A 17,634-nucleotide genomic window follows, 5' to 3' on the forward strand; every position below is an offset into this window, starting at 1 on the left:
AGTCCTTATCTTATAGGGACAGGAACACATAAATTTTATATTGCAGTGGGGCACTACACCCTGAATAGTTGTCTTTTTTCTTTTCTTTTCTTTTCTTTTCTTTTGGTTTTTGGGTCACACCCGCCAGCACTCAGGGGTTACTCCTGGCTATGCTCAGAAATCATCTCTGGCAGGCACAGGGGACCATATGGGATGCTGGGACTCGAACCACTGTTCTTCTGCATGAAAGGCAAACGCCTTACCTCCATGCTATCTCTCTGGCCCCCTGAATAGTTGTCATAGTAACTAGACTTAGGCTCTAGAACAGGGGTCTCAAACTCAATTTACCTTGGGGCTGCAGGAGGCAAAATCGGGGTGATCCTTGAGTGCAAAGTCAGTAGCAAGCCTTGAACATTGGGGGGTGTGACTCAAACAACTAAAACAAAACAAAACAAAACAAGATTCCTCTAGGGCAGGGCCACAAAATGTTGTACGAAGAGCCGCAAACGGCCCACGGGCCGTGAGTTTGAGACCCCTGCAGAAGATCAAACATTGGCTATTCACCTCTGAACCTTAGATCCCTTCTATGGAACCAGCATGGTTTTCTACACCAGGACCAGGAATCAGTCTTTTACCAGGGAAGGCCTTACTGCTGCCCTGGCATCGACTTGATCCAGAGTGAATTCATGACATCCTGATGACTTGTTAACAGTAAAAACCTGCTTTAGGGTAGGGGTCCCTGATTCGCCACCTAATGGTCAGATGAAACAAGATGCTCCATGGCACCCTGACTTCAACATAGGATCTGTACAAAATCCAGGATCTCTACAGAAATCTGACAGCAACAACCGTATTGTGAAGAATTTTTACTGGGACCACAGAGAAAGACTTTGGGGTTAAACAATTTAGTAAGCCTGGAGCCTGTAGTTGATCTTATTCCAGGATGCTTCATGGGTAAGGTCTCCCTGTTTTTAGGCCAAGGGCTTTTCCTTTCTATTTCCCCATAGTTTGCTTTGCCTATGCAAAAAACAAACAAACAAACAAACAAAAAAACTCTGCCATACACACATCTTTTTGAGGAATTTTTTTAATCTCTTCTCTTTTATTTATTCATTTATTTATTTTTGGTTTTGGGCCACAACCGATGGTGCTCAAGTTTACTCCTAGCTCTGCACTCAGAAATCACTCCTGGCATGCTTGGGGGACCATATGGGATGCTGGGAACTGAACCCGGTGAGCTCCAGGTTGACTACATGCAAGGCAAATGCCCTACCACTGTGCTATTGCTTCAGCCGGATCTCTCTCTTTCCGACCCCCCCCCAGTCTTTGGGCCACACCCAGCAGCACTTGGGAGTTACTCCTGGCTTTGTGCTCAGAAATCGCTCCTGGCTAGTGGGACCATATGAGACGCCAGGAATTGAACCTGTGTCCGTCCTGGGTCAGCTTCTTACAAGGCAAACACCCTACTGTGCTACCACTCTGCTGCCCCCTCACCCCCCACCCAGATCTCTTCTCTTTTAAATTGGGGTTGCTGCCTTTTTCATAGAATCTTGGAATGGGGGTTACTTTATTTTACCACATATTCCTGCATTTTTCTATAAAAGGATCAAAGAAAGGATCAAAGAAAGGCTGGAGCCAGGGGCCAAGTGGTCTCAGATGCATTGATAGGGAAATAAAGGAGGACAGAACTAAATATCCAAGCCAAAGCCAATGATAATAAAATCTAGGGACCTAAACTTTAACAATCTAAACTTAATGGGGCCTGTTATGCTGGCAGGCCAGGTGGTAAAGGTTGGTGGTATAGGATGCACTTGGGGGCCATTGATGGAGGGAGATTGACACTAGTGGTGGGAAGGGCCCTGATAAAATAAAATTTAAAAAGGGGGGGGGGCAGAGAGATAGCACAGTGGTGGGGTGTTTGCCTTAGATGCTGAAGGACAGTGGTTCGAATCCCAGCATCCCAGGTCCCCTGAGACTGCCAGGAGTGATTTCTGAGCATAGAGCCAGGAGTAACCCCTGAGCGCTGCCAGGTGTGACCCAAAAACCAAAAACCAAAACAAAAGAAAAAAGATGTTATTAGCTGAGGGAAGTCAACACTGGTGAAGAGATCGCTGTTAGGACATTGTATACCTGAAACTCAATCATGAATAATTTTGTAAATCACAATGCCTCAATAAAAATAATCTTTTTTTAAGAAGTTGCTTGAGGGCCAGAGTGATAGTACAGTGGTTAGAACATGTACCTTGCACACAGCTGCTCCAGATTAAATCCCTGGCATATCATATGGTCACCCAAGCACTGCCAAGAGTGAATCCTGAGTGCACACACACACACACACACACACACACACACACACACACACACACACACACACACTTATAAAGTTATTTTAAGGGTTTGGCTCAGTGGCAGAGCGTATGTGTCATTTGTGGGAGTTCTGGGTTTGTTCCTTGCACTACTTTCCCTTATACCCAGAGAGAAACTCATTACAAAAAAATTATTTTTTTGAAGATAAAAGAAGCATTCTGCACTCTAATCTCAAGCTCTAAAATTTGTCTCTACATTTCTCTCCCCATGGTGCCATATTTTAGTCACCTGAGTGCAGCATTCAATCACTATAAAATCTTAGTTGGAGGCTCATCATTGCCTTTTTTGATTTCTAATTGAATTTTGGCATCTAGAGAATCCCACTGCTCAGAAATTAGTCCCCAATCTATAACACAATATGCAGAAGAATAAGAAGGAAAAAAACAGCACATACCTTCCATCTTTTAGTGTGTTAACAATGAATCGGTTAATCTGGCAAATACAGTTGCTAGACAGTTGTTCTTCCTCAACAAGATAGTTCAACTGTGTTGCCAACATGAAAGCTGAAAAGCAAAGAAATTACTTTAGTCTCTAAAATATTTCAATCACAACAACACAAAAGATAATCAAGTTGTGCAAAGAAAAATGCCTTAAATGTGCTGCTGAAATTAAAACTACTCAGATTCCACATAGTAAAAAAAAAAGTCTAATTTTCTGTGCAGTAAATTTGCCGCTACTCTGAAATGTTACATATCCTTAAAGTGCTCCAAACAATTTCTCCCATCACTCAGGTTTCATGACAAAACTAAGAAATATTTGCTATGTCTCTCACATTGTGACTAGAAACAGAAAATATGTATGATGAAAATTATCCCCTTTCTCTTTTGTAAAGCTTCCAAAATAGAAATCAGAAAAGACAAGTATAGGACAGCTAAACCCATCACATTCACTGAATATCAATATCACCCTGAGGGAAATTAATCAAAGAAAACAGAGCACCAGTTAGAGAAAATTAATTAAGCCAAGTGGCAGCTTTCCACTAGATCCAGTGTATTGTTAGCATGTTCCCTGCCAACTGCAATTCTAGAATCAAGTGATAGCCAAGCAAATATAGACTTCTAAAATGCCTCAAATTGCTGCAATCAAGAGTTGGGTGTGCTTTTATTATTTAAATAAAAGTTCATATATGTGTTTATATACATATATTCATATATAGAGACACAGAGGTATACATATATAATATAAACATTATTATAAACATACATTATACTTACAGGACAAAGTATTCACTCCATCACTCATAAGCAGTCGATAACGTGGTGGACTATTCCCTGTAGTAATAGGACGAATGTTCTAGGATAAAAAATTTGATTCATTAGCCATGTTTTCTGCCCTGTACCCAGAGCAAAGCTAAATGGCAGGAGAGTAGGTTCAACCTAGTAGTTCAACCCAAACTGAATTGCCTGCCCATTCTCCTGACACCTAAATCCAAATAAAAGAAAACTGATTTTACGGTTCTCCCACTAACCTCTCTCCACTAACATTATTAAACACAACATAGATATAAAATAAAACAAATTGCCAATACTCATGGGTTCTTTCTCCTCTATCCAAATTTGGCTAAAAATCAACTTCAATAGAACATATAGCAAGCTACCAAATATATGAGAGATAAAGTGCTAAAAATATAAAATAAGAGGCTGGAGAAATAGCAGTCGGTAAGGTGCTTGCCTTGTATGCAGTGACCTGAGTTCGATCTCCAGCACCCATATGATCCTCCAAGCCTGCTACAAGTAAATCCTGAGTGCAGAGCTGGGAGAGCAACACCTGATGTGGCCCTCAAACCAAAAAATATCCTTGCCCTAAGTGAACTTACAACTAGAGTAGAGACATGAGAGGTAATATAGGGGCAAAGCTGAGAAATATGCCCCAATTAAAGAAAACAGAGACAGCTTTTTGAAAAGTGATATATAGATATAAAAAATATATATACATATATATCTTACATATAGATATATAAATATAAAATGAGTGACAGTTACTCTAGGAGGAACAGGTAAACCATTGGCCTCTTGTATAAGATAGGATTCTGCTTCTATAGACTTTTTCAATTCCCAGAATATTCTGACATCTTAAGTGAGCAATAGGGAAATTTTCTAAGAGACAAATTTATACTTTCACATCCAAAACTTAAATATAAATTTAAAAGGTTTGAAATAAAGCATAACAAATACTCACAATGACTTGGAGGATGGGTTTTATAGATGTATCTCCCTGTTGCATTATGGCCTGAAAGAATAAAAGGTTACAATGAGAATATTAATCATGACTAAAATGACATACTTTTACAGTTTGGTATATTTTCCAGCTGATATTTGGAATAAATCACAGGACATTCATATCATATCTCACATACACATATTAAAGATTCCCTTTGAGGCTCATCAACCTGAAATCTAGTTTAAGATTTTTTTACTCTAGACAAATCAAATCCTCAAAACAGCTACATGCTTACGAACAAGAGACAGTGACTACAGCTGAAATACTGGCATCACATCTGTACTCATTATCCTAACAGCACGTTAATTTATAGTATCCATAGGGAGGGAATTAAATAATAAGTACGGTAAATGCTTAAAACAAAATAGCATGCAGCCTTACGGAGACATTCTTTATGCAATAATGGGTGCCTTGTGGGTGAAGAGGGGGACACATTTGGGAATAGCACCAACTAAGCTACTTGAGTTATTAGGAAATTTGTTCTAGAAATGTATTATTGGTGGGAAAACATTTTTATGTAACTCCCATCCTTGTGGAAATTCTTTATAGCCATTATGCTGTCAAGTGAACAGAAACAATCATTTTCTTCATAAAGAAGAACTGGTACATTACAGGTCATATCACTGTACAAGTATAATACAACTAAATATATCTAAAGTTGAGTGGTCACAGTGTCTCAGATTCAGCTGTGTCCTCAACTTCTCACTCTTAAGTTATTAGCCCAATTTATCTTGGGGACAATTTTATCAGTAGATACAGACATCCTTTTTATCCCTCCCCCTTTTTTTGCTTGATCTCTCTATCACTCATCTCTAACAGAGAGCAATGAGATAGCTCAAGAAGTAGGTGGAGAAGGAGGGTAATAACTGTCCTAGAAGAAACATTTGTCTTTAGACTTAAGCTTCTCAATTAATTCCTGAAGAGGTGCCAACTCATAATTATCAATCAGATAAACTCCTGATAAAGTGATAAATGCTTAAAGGAGGTACTAAGGTGAACCAAATTGGTGACTATAGAAAATCCAAAACAGACATATAAGAATGGTCTATGCAAAAAAATAATTCATTTGGAGCCACACCTGGATATGCTCAGGGGTAACTCCTGGCTCTGCTCTAAAGAAATTACTTCTGGCAAGACCTGGGGGACCATATGGGATGGTGGGCCAGTCGCATCCAAGGCAAACACCCTTCCCACTGTAATAGCTCTTCCGGCTGTAATATGACTTGGTCCTACTCTTGTCATTTTTAGCAATGCTAGAGACTGAACCCAGGGCTTCCCACACTCAAGGCCAACGACTCACTCCTTGGATGAGCTACATTCCTAGCCCAGTGACTTTTTTGTTTTAATAAGCCATCAGAAATAATAAATAAGAGGAATTAAAAATTGGTCACCTGGGGGCCAGAGAAATAGTAAAGTGGATAGGGCATTTGGCTGGCATGCAGCCAACCTGAAACAGGGATGGACACACGGGGACACACCCACCACCACCACCACCCCTGAAGTCTGCTTTTGCTCATGCTAACACACACACACACACACACACACACACACACACACACACACACACACATCTGAAGTCTGCATTTGCTCATGCTGATACTTGGTATTAGACTAGCTCTTCTAACATAAACTAAAAAAAAAAATAAATAAAAAGACAAAATATATAAATTGTTTTCAAATACCTGACAACTGGTAGGGCAAGACTATGATTTCTGAAAGGGAAACAAATAAAATGAACCCTAGTAACTATTCTGGCTTTCTTCAGAGGTATTTTCTGGGTTGTAGTGAAGAACAAGAACATGACAGTGCTGCTGAGCACAGACTAGCATTTGGGGGGCAGTAATAGGGATTTGTTTCTGCAAGAGCACAGAGGGGAAAGAGTGCACAGAGCAGCTTAATAACCCACACTGGGATCCTCGAGTCTTCAGCTATATTCTAAGTTGTGCACACAGAATGAGGCTCCACAAGAGCAGCCAAAGAATTTGCTTTACTGTACTTCAAAGTTACTGTGCCTTTTTTTTTTAAATTGATGGTTTGTGGCAAACCTGCCACAAACAAGTCTACTAACACCATTTACCCAATAATCTGTATTTCCTGACTGCCACAATAAGTATAAATATACATATGTGGTGGTTATTTTTTCTTTTTACATAATTCCACTCCACTCTTTTTTTTTTTTGTTTTTGTTTTTGGGTCACACCCGGCGGTGCTCAGGGATTACTCCTGGCTGTCTGCTCAGAAATAGCTCCTGGCAGGCACGGGGGACCATATGGGACACCGGGATTCGAACCAACCACCTTTGGTCCTGGATGGCTGCTTGCAAGGCAAATGCCACTGTGCTATCTCTCCGGGCCCTTTTACTCCACTCTTAATATGCTACAGAATAGGGAACTGGAGTAACAGCACAGAAGGTAAGGTGCCTGTCTTGTACACATTGTAGCTTGGTTTTATCCACTGGACTCTATATGGTCCCCCCAAAAACTGGACAGGAATGATTCCTGAGCACAGAGTCAGTTGTAAGCCCTGAGCACCATTGGGTGTGGCCCCAAAACAAAAAGTATGGCAATGAATAGTGTAAGTATAACTTCTATAGGCATTTGAGAGCAATAAAATTGTGACCTGGTTTGGGGGTCACTTGTGACCATCTCAAGGAGACCATGTGGAACTAGGAATTAAATGCATCAATTCCAGCCTGTTGAGTAAAATTTCTGGTCTGCAACTTCCTTTATTATATGCTTTATCGCAGAGGTCTACCACTAAGTATCATCTCTATAGTACGCATACTGCAAGAGATGCATTAGAAAGCTATAAGCTGAAAAGCCCAAGAGCTCACACAGGCTGGAATATGTCTGAGTTCCAACAAGGCTGATTAGAGAGAACTAAATTTTTAAATAATTCCACTAAACTTGATGTCTTCAAGAGATTCCTAAAATAACGTGGTTTAAAAAAAGGGTTAAGGGGCCCGGAGAGATAGCACAGCGGCGTTTGCCTTGCAAGCAGCCGATCCAGGACCAAAGGTGGTTGGTTCAAATCCCGGTGTCCCATATGGTCCCCCGTGCCTGCCAGGAGCTATTTCTGAGCCAGGAGTAACCCCTGAGCAATGTCGGGTGTGGCCCCAAAACCAAAATAAAAAAATAAATTCAACAATAAATAAATAAATAAATAAATACTTCCATTAAAAAAAAAAAAGGGTTGGGCCCGGAGAGATAGCACAGCGGCGTTTGCCTTGCAAGCAGCCGATCCGGACTAAAGGTGGTTGGTTCGAATCCCGGTGTCCCATATGGTCCCCCGTGCCTGCCAGGAGCTATTTCTGAGCAGACAGCCAGGAGTAACCCCTGAGCAATGCCGGGTGTGACCCAAAAAAAAAAAAAAGGGTTAAGTGAGCCCCAAAGTAAACACTACTATCAACCTATTTTAGGTCTCAAAGGAAGTAGCTGATCTTTAAATAAATTAATAATTTGTCAGAACTCAATATCCTTTAATGCGCTGAATAGTGTAACATTTATAGTACCAAGTATCTAGTAAAAAAAAAAATAGACCAAAAAGAAACACTAACCAAAATATTATCTAAAGGCTGACATTCTAGTCAAAGATTTATAAACTCAAAATGTCAACATAATAACATAACAAGAACCTTTGTCACTTTCCTTTATTCAATATAATAATAATCTTGAAGAACTATTAAAACTGTCCACTATTAACATATGAATGTTGGTCAAATGTAAAGTCAGCTACAGAAAACACAGTGAGGAATAATAAACAGTACAGTAGAAGGATGCTTTCTTTGCATGTGGCCAACCCAGGGTAAATCTCCAGCATCCAATGCAGTCTCCTGAGCCCACAAGAAGTGACTCCTGAGCACAGAGGCAGGAATAAACTCCTGCGCATAGCTGAGTGTGCCCCCCCCCCCCAATGAAGCAACATATGGGGCCGGAGAGATAGCATGGAAGTAAGGCGTTTTGCCTTGCATACAGAAGGGCGGTGGTTTGAATCCCGGCATCCCATATAGTCCCTCAGCCTGCCAGGAGTGATTTCTGAGTGCAGAGCCAGGAATGACCCTGCCCAAAACAAAACAAAACAAAAAAAAGAAACAACATAGTGCTTGGAGCAATCAATTGCACCAACATTGACAGCTCATATAGCAACTTGTTATTTCTGAGGCAAAATTCTACTTTTGTCTTATCAATGAATCTATGGATTCTACATTGTAGAATCTTACAGTTAGGTTTGTATCTGGTATCAGTATCAATGAAATCAATTAAGATCTTTCACTATTGGGCTGGAGCCACAGTGGGTAGGGCATTACTTTGTATCCTGTTGACAGGGTTAGATCCTTAGCATCCCATGTGGTCCCTCAAGCCTGCCAGAAATGATTTCTGAGAGCAGAGTCAGGAATAACCCTGAGCACAGACAGGTGTGGCCCAAAAACAACAACGACAAACTTCACTAACAAATGTTACATTTTATCTTCAAAGTGTTTAATTTGTTTCTGAAACACATAACTTTTCAAATATGCTGACATTTTCACTGATGGTGCAAAGCAGTGGAGCAGTAGTGTAAAATTACTGGCAACTTAGCAGTTACTATTCTAGGAGGCAGTATTCTTCACTGGCTTGCATGCAGAGTTAAGGGAAGGTAAAAGGTTTCATTAAAGAATGTGCTTGATGAAGCAACAAAATTATTTATTACATTGAGTCATTTGGGGGGGGGTTGGGTCACACCCAGCAGCGCTCAGGGGTTACCCCTGGCTCTACACTCAGAAATCGCTGCTGGCAGGCTTGGGGGACCATATGGGATGCTGGAATTCAAACCACAATCTGTCCTGGGTTGACCAATGTGCAAGGCAAATGCCTTACCGCAGTGCTATCGCTCCGGCCCCATTACAATGAATCTTAACCCTCTGAGTATGAAAATTTATTACTGGGGCCGGAGAGATAGCACAGTGGCGTTTGCCTTGCAAGCAGCCAATCCAGAACCTAAGGTGGTTGGTTCGAATCTCAGCGTCCTGCCAGGGTCTATTTCTGAGCAGATAGCCAGGAGTAACCCCGGAGCACTGCCAGGTGTGGCCCAAAAAAAAAACCAAAACAAACAAAAAAAAATAATACTGAAGCTCAAAGAACAGCTAATTTGTGGAGCTGGAATGATAGAACAGTGGTAAGGCATTTGCCTTGCATGTGGCTGACGTGGGACGGACCCAGGTTCAATTCCTGAGCACAGAGCCAGGAGTAACCCCTGAGCGCCGCTGGGTGTGCACCCCCCCCAAAATAAGAACAGCTAACTTGTAATTGTTTGAATTAATGGCTAAACTAAGTCCTTTTTTCATGAAACATAATTTTTACTTTTTTGTTTGAGTTTTAATTTAGGAGCCAGACCTGGCATTGCTTGAGGGACCACATGGGCTGCTGGAGATTGAATACAGGTCAGTCACAATGCAAGCCACTTAATGCTCAGAATTTTTGTTTTTGTTTCTCTGGTTTTGGGCCACACCCAGTGGTGCTCAGGGGTTATTCCTGGCTCTGTGCTCAGAAATCACTCCTGGAAGGCTCAGAGAATCATATGGAATGCCAGAGACTGAACATGGGTAGGCAGCATACAAAGCAAACTCTCTACCTACTGTGCTATGGCTCAAGTCCCCAAGAATGTAATTTTTATCTGGAAAGGTAAACAACAATCTATACTTATTCAGATTGGGGAATTTAGAAGGTATTTTCTCAAAAATCAATGCTGTGGGGCTAGAGAGATAATACAAAGGTAGCTGACCAGGGTTTGATCATTGGCATCGGATATGGTTCTCTGAACCCATCAGGAGTGATCACTGAGCACTGCCAAGTGTGGCCCAAAATCAAACAAAAGAAAGTCACCTCATTACCAAAACTCAGAGGTGCTTGGAAGGGCTTCATTATGAATAAAAGATAGTGCTTATCATAAAATCCCAAGAATTTATATTTTTTCAGGGTTGAAAAGATACTACAGGGGTAAGGTGCTTGCCGCTGATACAGGTTTGATCCCCAGAACAACATATGGGGAATGGGGGAAAAAAATTACTTATCATCTTCTTCATACAGCCAAGGGTCACTCCATAGCACCAGAGTGTTAACTGCCGCCACCACAATACCCTACCAAATTACATGGGTTTTTAAAGTATGTTTCTATTAAAAGAGCTGATACCTCAAGACATGATGAAAAACATATGCACCTAATAAAAAAAATTACAAAATACATGAAGCATGCCAGGGACGTAGCTAAGAAGTAGAGATAATGCTCTCTTTACATGTATGAAGGAATTGGGTTCAATCCTTGGCACCAAAGAACTGAAAATACACAAAGAGAAAGCTGACAGAATTAAAAGAATAAACAAATCTATCATATAACTAGTGAGTTCAACAGTCTTCTCTAAGTAACTGATACTCAGGGTCCAGAGTGATAGTGCAGCGATAAGGCGTTTGCCTTGCATGCAGCCGACCCAGGATGGGCCTGGGTTCGATCCCCAGCATCCCAGATGGTCCCCCAAGACTGCCAGGAGCAATTTCTGAGTGCAGAGCCAGGAGTAACCCCTGAGTGCCAGCTGGGTGTGACCAATCAATAAATAAATAGATAAATAAATAAATAGATAAATAACTGATACTCAAAGACAAAAAATAAAAATCAGTGAAAAATGGGAAACAAACTACCAACCAATATGACCTAAGTAGATGATCTTAACAATTGCAGAATACACATTTTTTGAAGTGAATCTGGAACATTTTCATAAAGATAGCCTAGTGGGGTTGAAGACATAGTATAGCAGATAGGGTACTTCTTGCCTTGTATGTGTTTGGCCCAGGTTAGCCCAGGTTAGATCCCCCAGCATTCATATGGTTCCCATGCCCAACAGGAGTGAACCTGAGAACAGCCAGGAATAACTCCAAGCACTGTTGAGTGTTGCCCAAAAAGAAGAAAAGAAGTTGGTCTATGCTAAGGAGCAATAAAACAAGTCTCAATAAATGTTAAGACTGAATTCATACCAGAGTCCATGTCCTGATCAAAATGGAATTGAAGTAAAGAAGGCAATAAGAATATGCCATCCAGGGCTGAAAAGATTCAACAAGCTGGTTGGGGCACATGCTTTGCCCATATGGTTCCCAAGCCCTCCAGGAGTGACCTCTAAGCACCACACCAGAAGTAGCCCCTGAGCCCTCCTTTGTGTGACCCACAAACAAAAAGCCACAATGTAAAATCTAAAAATTTTCCAAATAGTTGCAAATTATACAAAAATTCCTTTTTTGGGGTACAACAAGTTTTTCTTTTATTTTTTCTTTTATTTTTCTTTCTTTTATTTTTTATTAATTTCTTCATTTAAACACCATGATTGGGTACAACAAATTTCTTGTAATCTATGTACCAAAGAAATCCCATAAGAAAAAATTTTAATTAGGGGCCAGAGTGATAGCACAGCCGTAAGGCATTTGCCTTGCATGTGGCCAACACAGGACAGACCCCAGTTGAAATCTCGGCAACCCACATGGTCCCCCAAGCCTGCCAGGAGCTCAAAACAAAACAAAAAAAATTAATTAAAGAAATAAAAACAGCACCTAAATTTGTGTATGTCGGGGCTGGAGCATTAACAGAGCGGTAGGGCACTTGCTTTGCATGCGGCCTTGGATGAACCTGGGTTCGATCTCTGGCCATCCCATATAATCTAATCCCCCGAGCCTGCCAGGAGTGATTTCTGAGCACAAAGTCAGGAATAACCCCTGAGCACTGCTGGTGTGACCCAAAACAACAAAAAAGAAAACAAAAGAACATTTCTAACTAACTTTATGGCTTTAGGTTTACTTTAGAGAAAAAAAAAAGTCTCAGAAAGATATAATAGATTAAAGTTACCTCCTTCGCATGCAAAAGTCTGATCCCTGGCACCACACACAGTCCCCAAACACCACCACAAGTGGTAAACTAAATTCAATCTCAATACCACATATGGTCTCCCAACACTATCAGGTATAGTCCAACATACCCGCAAAAGAGAGAACAGGGGTCGGAGCCATACACAGCGGGTAGGGTGTTTGCTTGCAAGGGGCCGACACAGGTTCGATCCACTGCATCCCATATGGTCCCCTGAATCTGCCAGGACTAATTTCTGAGTGCAGAGCCCCAAAACAAACCAAATAAAGAAAAAAGAACCCTAACTACAAATTTAATTCTAACCCTAGACCTAATCTTAACCCTAAATATAAACAATGAAGAATAGAAGGGTCAAAATGACAATGCTCAGTGCTTACTCCTGGCTCTATTTACCAGGACTTGGTACTTGGGGAACCATATGTAGCATCAGGGACTGAACCCAACCAGATCAGCTGCATACAAGGCAAGGACCTTGCCCACTGTACTATCTTTCCGGTTCCAATCCAAATAATTTTTGTTGTTTTGGGGTCATACCTGGTGGTATTCATGGTTTACTCTTGGGTCTACAATTATGAATCACTTGTTGTAGAGTTGGGAAACCATATGGGGTAGTTGAGATCAAACCTGGTCTGGCCACATGCAAGGCAAGCGCCCTACACTCTGTAATATTTCTGAGCCTGTAGATAATTTTTAATTATTCATTTATTTATTTTTGCCTATAGATAATTTTTAAAAAGGAAGTTGCTTCTAAGAAACATAGTGGCAAAATGGGGCAAAACATTAATATCATGAAACACCTTTCTTTCCTCTAATTTTGTTTTATTTGTTTGTTTTTGGGTCACACCTGGCAGCGCTCAGGGGTTACTCCTGGCAATACACTCAGAAATGGCCCCTGGCAGGCTCAGGGAACCATATGGGATGCAGGGATTCTAACCACCATCCTTCTGCATGCAAGGCAAATGCCCTACCTCCATGCTATTTCTCTGGCCCCTATTTTTGTTTTGAGTAACAATCTAATAATCCTAGTAAGACTAGGAATCCAACCAACATCTGCCTCTGAGAAGTCCCTTAAGCTATCTCATAATCGTTCCCAATTCCTTTTTTTTTTTTTTAGTGGCAAAATGGGGCAAAACATTAATATCATGAAACACCTTTCTTTCCTCTAATTTTGCTTTATTTGTTTGTTTTTGGGTCACGCCCGGCAGTGCTCAGCAGCTACTCCTAGCTCTACGCTCAGAAATCGCTCCTGGTAGGTGTGGGGAACCATATGGGATGCCAGGATTCAAACCACCAAACTGCATGCAAGGCAAACACCCTACCTCTATGCTATCTCTCCAGCCTCTCCCAATTCCTTTTTTTAACCCTCCCCCCACTTGTCTTAAAGGCACATGGTGACAGTAATTAAATAATTACAATTTGCAATCACTCCCCAAGTGATTGGGTAATTATTCTTAATTTATTCAAATATTCGCTCAATTCCAATTCCTCTTCCCCTCCATCCCTCCCCCAAGCTTCCCTGCCTTTTTTCCCCTTTATTAAAATACCATGATAACAAAGTTGTTCATGATTAGGTTTCAGCCTTAAAATGTACCACCCTTGCTTCCCTGCCTTTTTAAAAAATATTTTTATTTTAGTTTAGATGACATAGTTACAAGTGTTAACCCAACACCATCAAAATGTCCAAGACCCTCCCATCACTTCTGTATGTCACCATGTCACCTCCAGTCTGATCTTCATCCCCTCCAAGCTACTCCTAGCTCCCAAGCTCCTTCCAGTCTTATTGCATGCCTATACTTATCAATGCTTCTCTAATTATATTATGTTGAGAAATACATATACACCCTGGGTAAAGCGTTTGCTTTGCACAAGTTGACCTGGATTGATCCAGGCACCCATATGGTATCCAAGCCCCACCTGAAGTGATTTCTGAATACAGCCAGGTATGACCTGAGTCCTGTGGATGGTCCTGAGAACGGTCAGGTATAGCCCAGACCAAAAACCAATCAAAACACACACATAGTATTAGGCCTCCAAGAATTTCCAATGCAGTGGGGAGTTAAACAGTAGCTGGTATTTATCAGATCAACATGTAAATGAAAAATTTTATTTGTAATCAGTAATAATCAGATATACTGAACACATCAAAGTACCTTAAATACAGAAGCGTGCTCAATTCTCCCACTAATGTTATACAATAGCTACTAGTTATCATCATCCTTATTTTACAGAAGAGATTTCAATCTAGTATCCAAAGTTATGAATTGGAATTAAGAGTCTCAAATAAAAGAGAGCTGACCTCTGAAGAATTAACCCGAGTTAAATTTAGACATTTTCTTAAATCAAGGGCAGGTATAAAGCACTAAGTAGGTAAAAGGCCGAGAGAAAAGAACGTTCAAATGTCCTGTGAAAGGCAAGAGTACAGAGTAACAGCTGAAACTTTAAAAAAAGAAAAGCTGAAAGGAGGCAAGAGCCAGTAGGAGAGCATGAGTGCTAGTGTCTAAGAGAGAAACAATGGCACAAAGGTGGTTAGCAAGAAGCAGACAATCAGAGCAAAGGAACAGCGGGCATGGTGCTTGCCTTGCTCAGTCAACCCCATGATAGATACCTAGTACCACAAATGGTCAACAGAGCCTTGGCAGAAGAGGTTCTTGAGTTCAAGGCCTAAGAGTAATCCCTGAGCACTGGCGGGTATTCTCCCCCCTCCCATAAAAAGGCAAACTAGCCGACAAATTTAAGAGACAAGGATATGAAAATACACAGGACTTGAAGAACTGGATCTCCAAAGTGAAATCTGTCATAAGAATGCCGCCTCAAGTACTGCCTAACATGACTTAAAAGAATAATAGTAAGAAGCATCTAGATATGCCAACTTTAGTCAGATAAAACATATCTTTTGCAAGGCGGGTTACATTTAAAACTCTTGGAGATATCAGAAGATCGGAGCAACTAAACAAGTGGGGGCAAAGAAATGTGTGACAACTAAATGACACTTCATGTGATGGATCTGGGGAGAAAGGATCTTTTTGGTAGAAAAATCCTACGAAGAGGCACCTACAACAGCTAGGCCGCAAAAAAAACAATGTTACGAACATACTCCAGCCCTGCAGAAAACTGGTGCAAAGAAGGTGGAAAGAAGACGAAAAGCGGCAGCAACGTTCAGGGTCTGCTCGGTTCCAGGAGGGTGACTTGTGAGATCTCGATCCAAGGAGGCTAAAGGGTGCAGGTGAACAAAAGCAACAGCTGACAAGAGAAAAGCGTCCAACTCTGGCCCAGGAGTGGGGAGAAGAGAGCGTGGCAACAGGAGGGAGAGGACGGAATCGACCTCGTTTCCAAAAGCACACTCCGGAGCCCGGACAACGGTACTGCGTAGTCGCCAGGGACTCCTCCCTTCCCCCTCGAGGTCCCGCTCTCGGCTCCCGGCCCGTCCTCGCCCCGGCGGCCTCCCCCGGGCTCCTCTCTCTCCCTCTCCACTCTTCGGAGCCCCGGACCAGCCCGCTGCAGGCAGGCGAGTGCTCACCGCTAAGGCCCCCTCGCTCAGGTGGCTCGCCATGACTCCGCCGCACCAACTCCCGCGCTCCGGATCTCCAGCAGCCCAGGCTTCGCTCCCGGGGTCCCCGCGCGCTGCCACGCGATTGGCCAGAAACGCTACCTCCCGCCCCCGGACGTGCGCGAGGCCGAGGACCAAGCTGCGCGCTTATTGGTCGAAGCTCGGTTAGGAGCCCTAAGTCCCGCCTCCGACTAGTCCTGGGCCAATCGCGGGCTGGCGCGCGCTCGCGGGGGCGTCTCGCTGCCGGGCGCGCCAAACGCCAGGCGGATGTGCCTGCGGGCCGGGTTTGCTGGGTTCCGGCGCTTCCGGAGCGAGTTGGGTTTCTAAGGTGGGGCTGGCTGGGCCTTGGGGTGCGTAGTAGCTCCTGGGACAGACCTGCTTCTTGACTACTAACTCTGTAGAGGAAGTGTTAAGCTCCCCGCGGTGCCAGACTATAAACGTGGCTCAGTGAGGCCTCGAAGGTAAATAAGACCTGCTTTTAGTGCACCGGAGAGTCGGATATGAAAGCAGCAATAAATGCAGGGTAGAATGAATGATGCGGGACGGGAACAACTAACTGTAAGAGGCTTGCCTGGCTTGCAACCTATCCACGTTCCATTACCTGCATCCTTGGTGCTTCCCTGGGTGCAAAATCTGGGAATAAGCCCTGAGCACCATCAAGTGTATCGGAAAGAAAAAGAAACCAGACCAAAGCGTGCTGGGATCCCAGATTCATAAGTCAGAAAAGGCCTTTTCTTGGAAGGAAGAAGGAGGTGCCATTTGACTTGGACACGTGTGTGGAAATTGCCTGGGGCCTCCCAAATGAGGACAGGAATGATTCAGAATGAATAGTTTATGTAAAAGTTAAGAGAGATGGGATATATAGGCCGACAAGCTGGGAATAAACCAGAATAGTAGAGTAGAATGGAATAAGTAAAATTTGCTTTTAGAGTGTAAACCACGGGACAGATAGGAAAGGTGAGGTGCTTCTTTAAATGCTCAGTGGAACACTGAGGAGTTTTAAGGCAAAGAAGGGTGGAAAGAATTGGAAGATGAGAGGCCAGAGCGATAGTGCAGCAGGTAGGGCTTCTGCCTTGCACTCGGGGACCCGGGTTTAATCTGGTCTCCCAGAGCACTGCCAAGAGTGATCCCTGGGTGCAGGAGCATTGGCAGGTGTGGCTGAAAACAAACCAACAAAAAGTGAAGGTAAAAAGAAAAGAGGGTATGGAGACATATTAGGACACTGAAAAGCACTCCAGAAAAGAGATAGTGACATCCTAAAAAGGGATGGCTGGGAGACTGAAGGAAACTGAGCTATGTAAGAGATAGAAGTATTTATTGGGCCGGGCGGTGGCGCTGGAGGTAAGGTGCCTGCCTTGCCTGCGCTAGCCTAGGACGGACCGCGGTTCGATCCCCCGGCGTCCCATATGGTCCCCCAAGAAGCCAGGAGCAACTTCTGAGTGCATAGCCAGGAGTAGCCCCTGAGCGTCACAGGGTGTGGCCCAAAAACCAAAAAAAAAAAAAAAAAAAAAGAAGTATTTATTAACTTAATAGTTGCAGGATTAAGTGGTAAAAAAAAAATTAGGGCATCAGAAGGCTAAGGTGACGGGTAGTAGCTGTCTGGTATATATGTGTATGTATATGTATGTATATGTATATAT

The 17,634-nt window shown here is 42.5% G+C and overlaps 2 protein-coding genes across 2 annotated transcripts in view; one reads left to right on the top strand and one right to left on the bottom strand.

The window, feature by feature from the left end:
* Window positions 1-16,062, bottom strand: part of RPA1 (replication protein A1) — a 69,871-nt gene extending 53,809 nt beyond the window's left edge. Inside the window, 4 exon segments of the mRNA XM_049782654.1 lie at window positions 2,741-2,849; window positions 3,561-3,639; window positions 4,525-4,575; window positions 15,965-16,062. Of these exon segments, the coding sequence (XP_049638611.1) occupies window positions 2,741-2,849; window positions 3,561-3,639; window positions 4,525-4,575; window positions 15,965-15,997 (272 nt within the window). The 5' untranslated portion in view covers window positions 15,998-16,062.
* A 247-nt stretch (window positions 16,063-16,309) lies between these two features.
* Window positions 16,310-17,634, top strand: part of SMYD4 (SET and MYND domain containing 4) — a 75,987-nt gene continuing 74,662 nt past the window's right edge. Inside the window, exon 1 of the mRNA XM_049782651.1 lies at window positions 16,310-16,455. The gene's annotated coding sequence lies outside the window, so the exon portion shown is untranslated. The remainder of the gene's footprint in view (window positions 16,456-17,634) is intronic.

This window comes from Suncus etruscus, chromosome 1 (genome assembly GCF_024139225.1).
Source record: "Suncus etruscus isolate mSunEtr1 chromosome 1, mSunEtr1.pri.cur, whole genome shotgun sequence".
Taxonomy (NCBI): Eukaryota; Metazoa; Chordata; class Mammalia; order Eulipotyphla; family Soricidae; genus Suncus; species Suncus etruscus.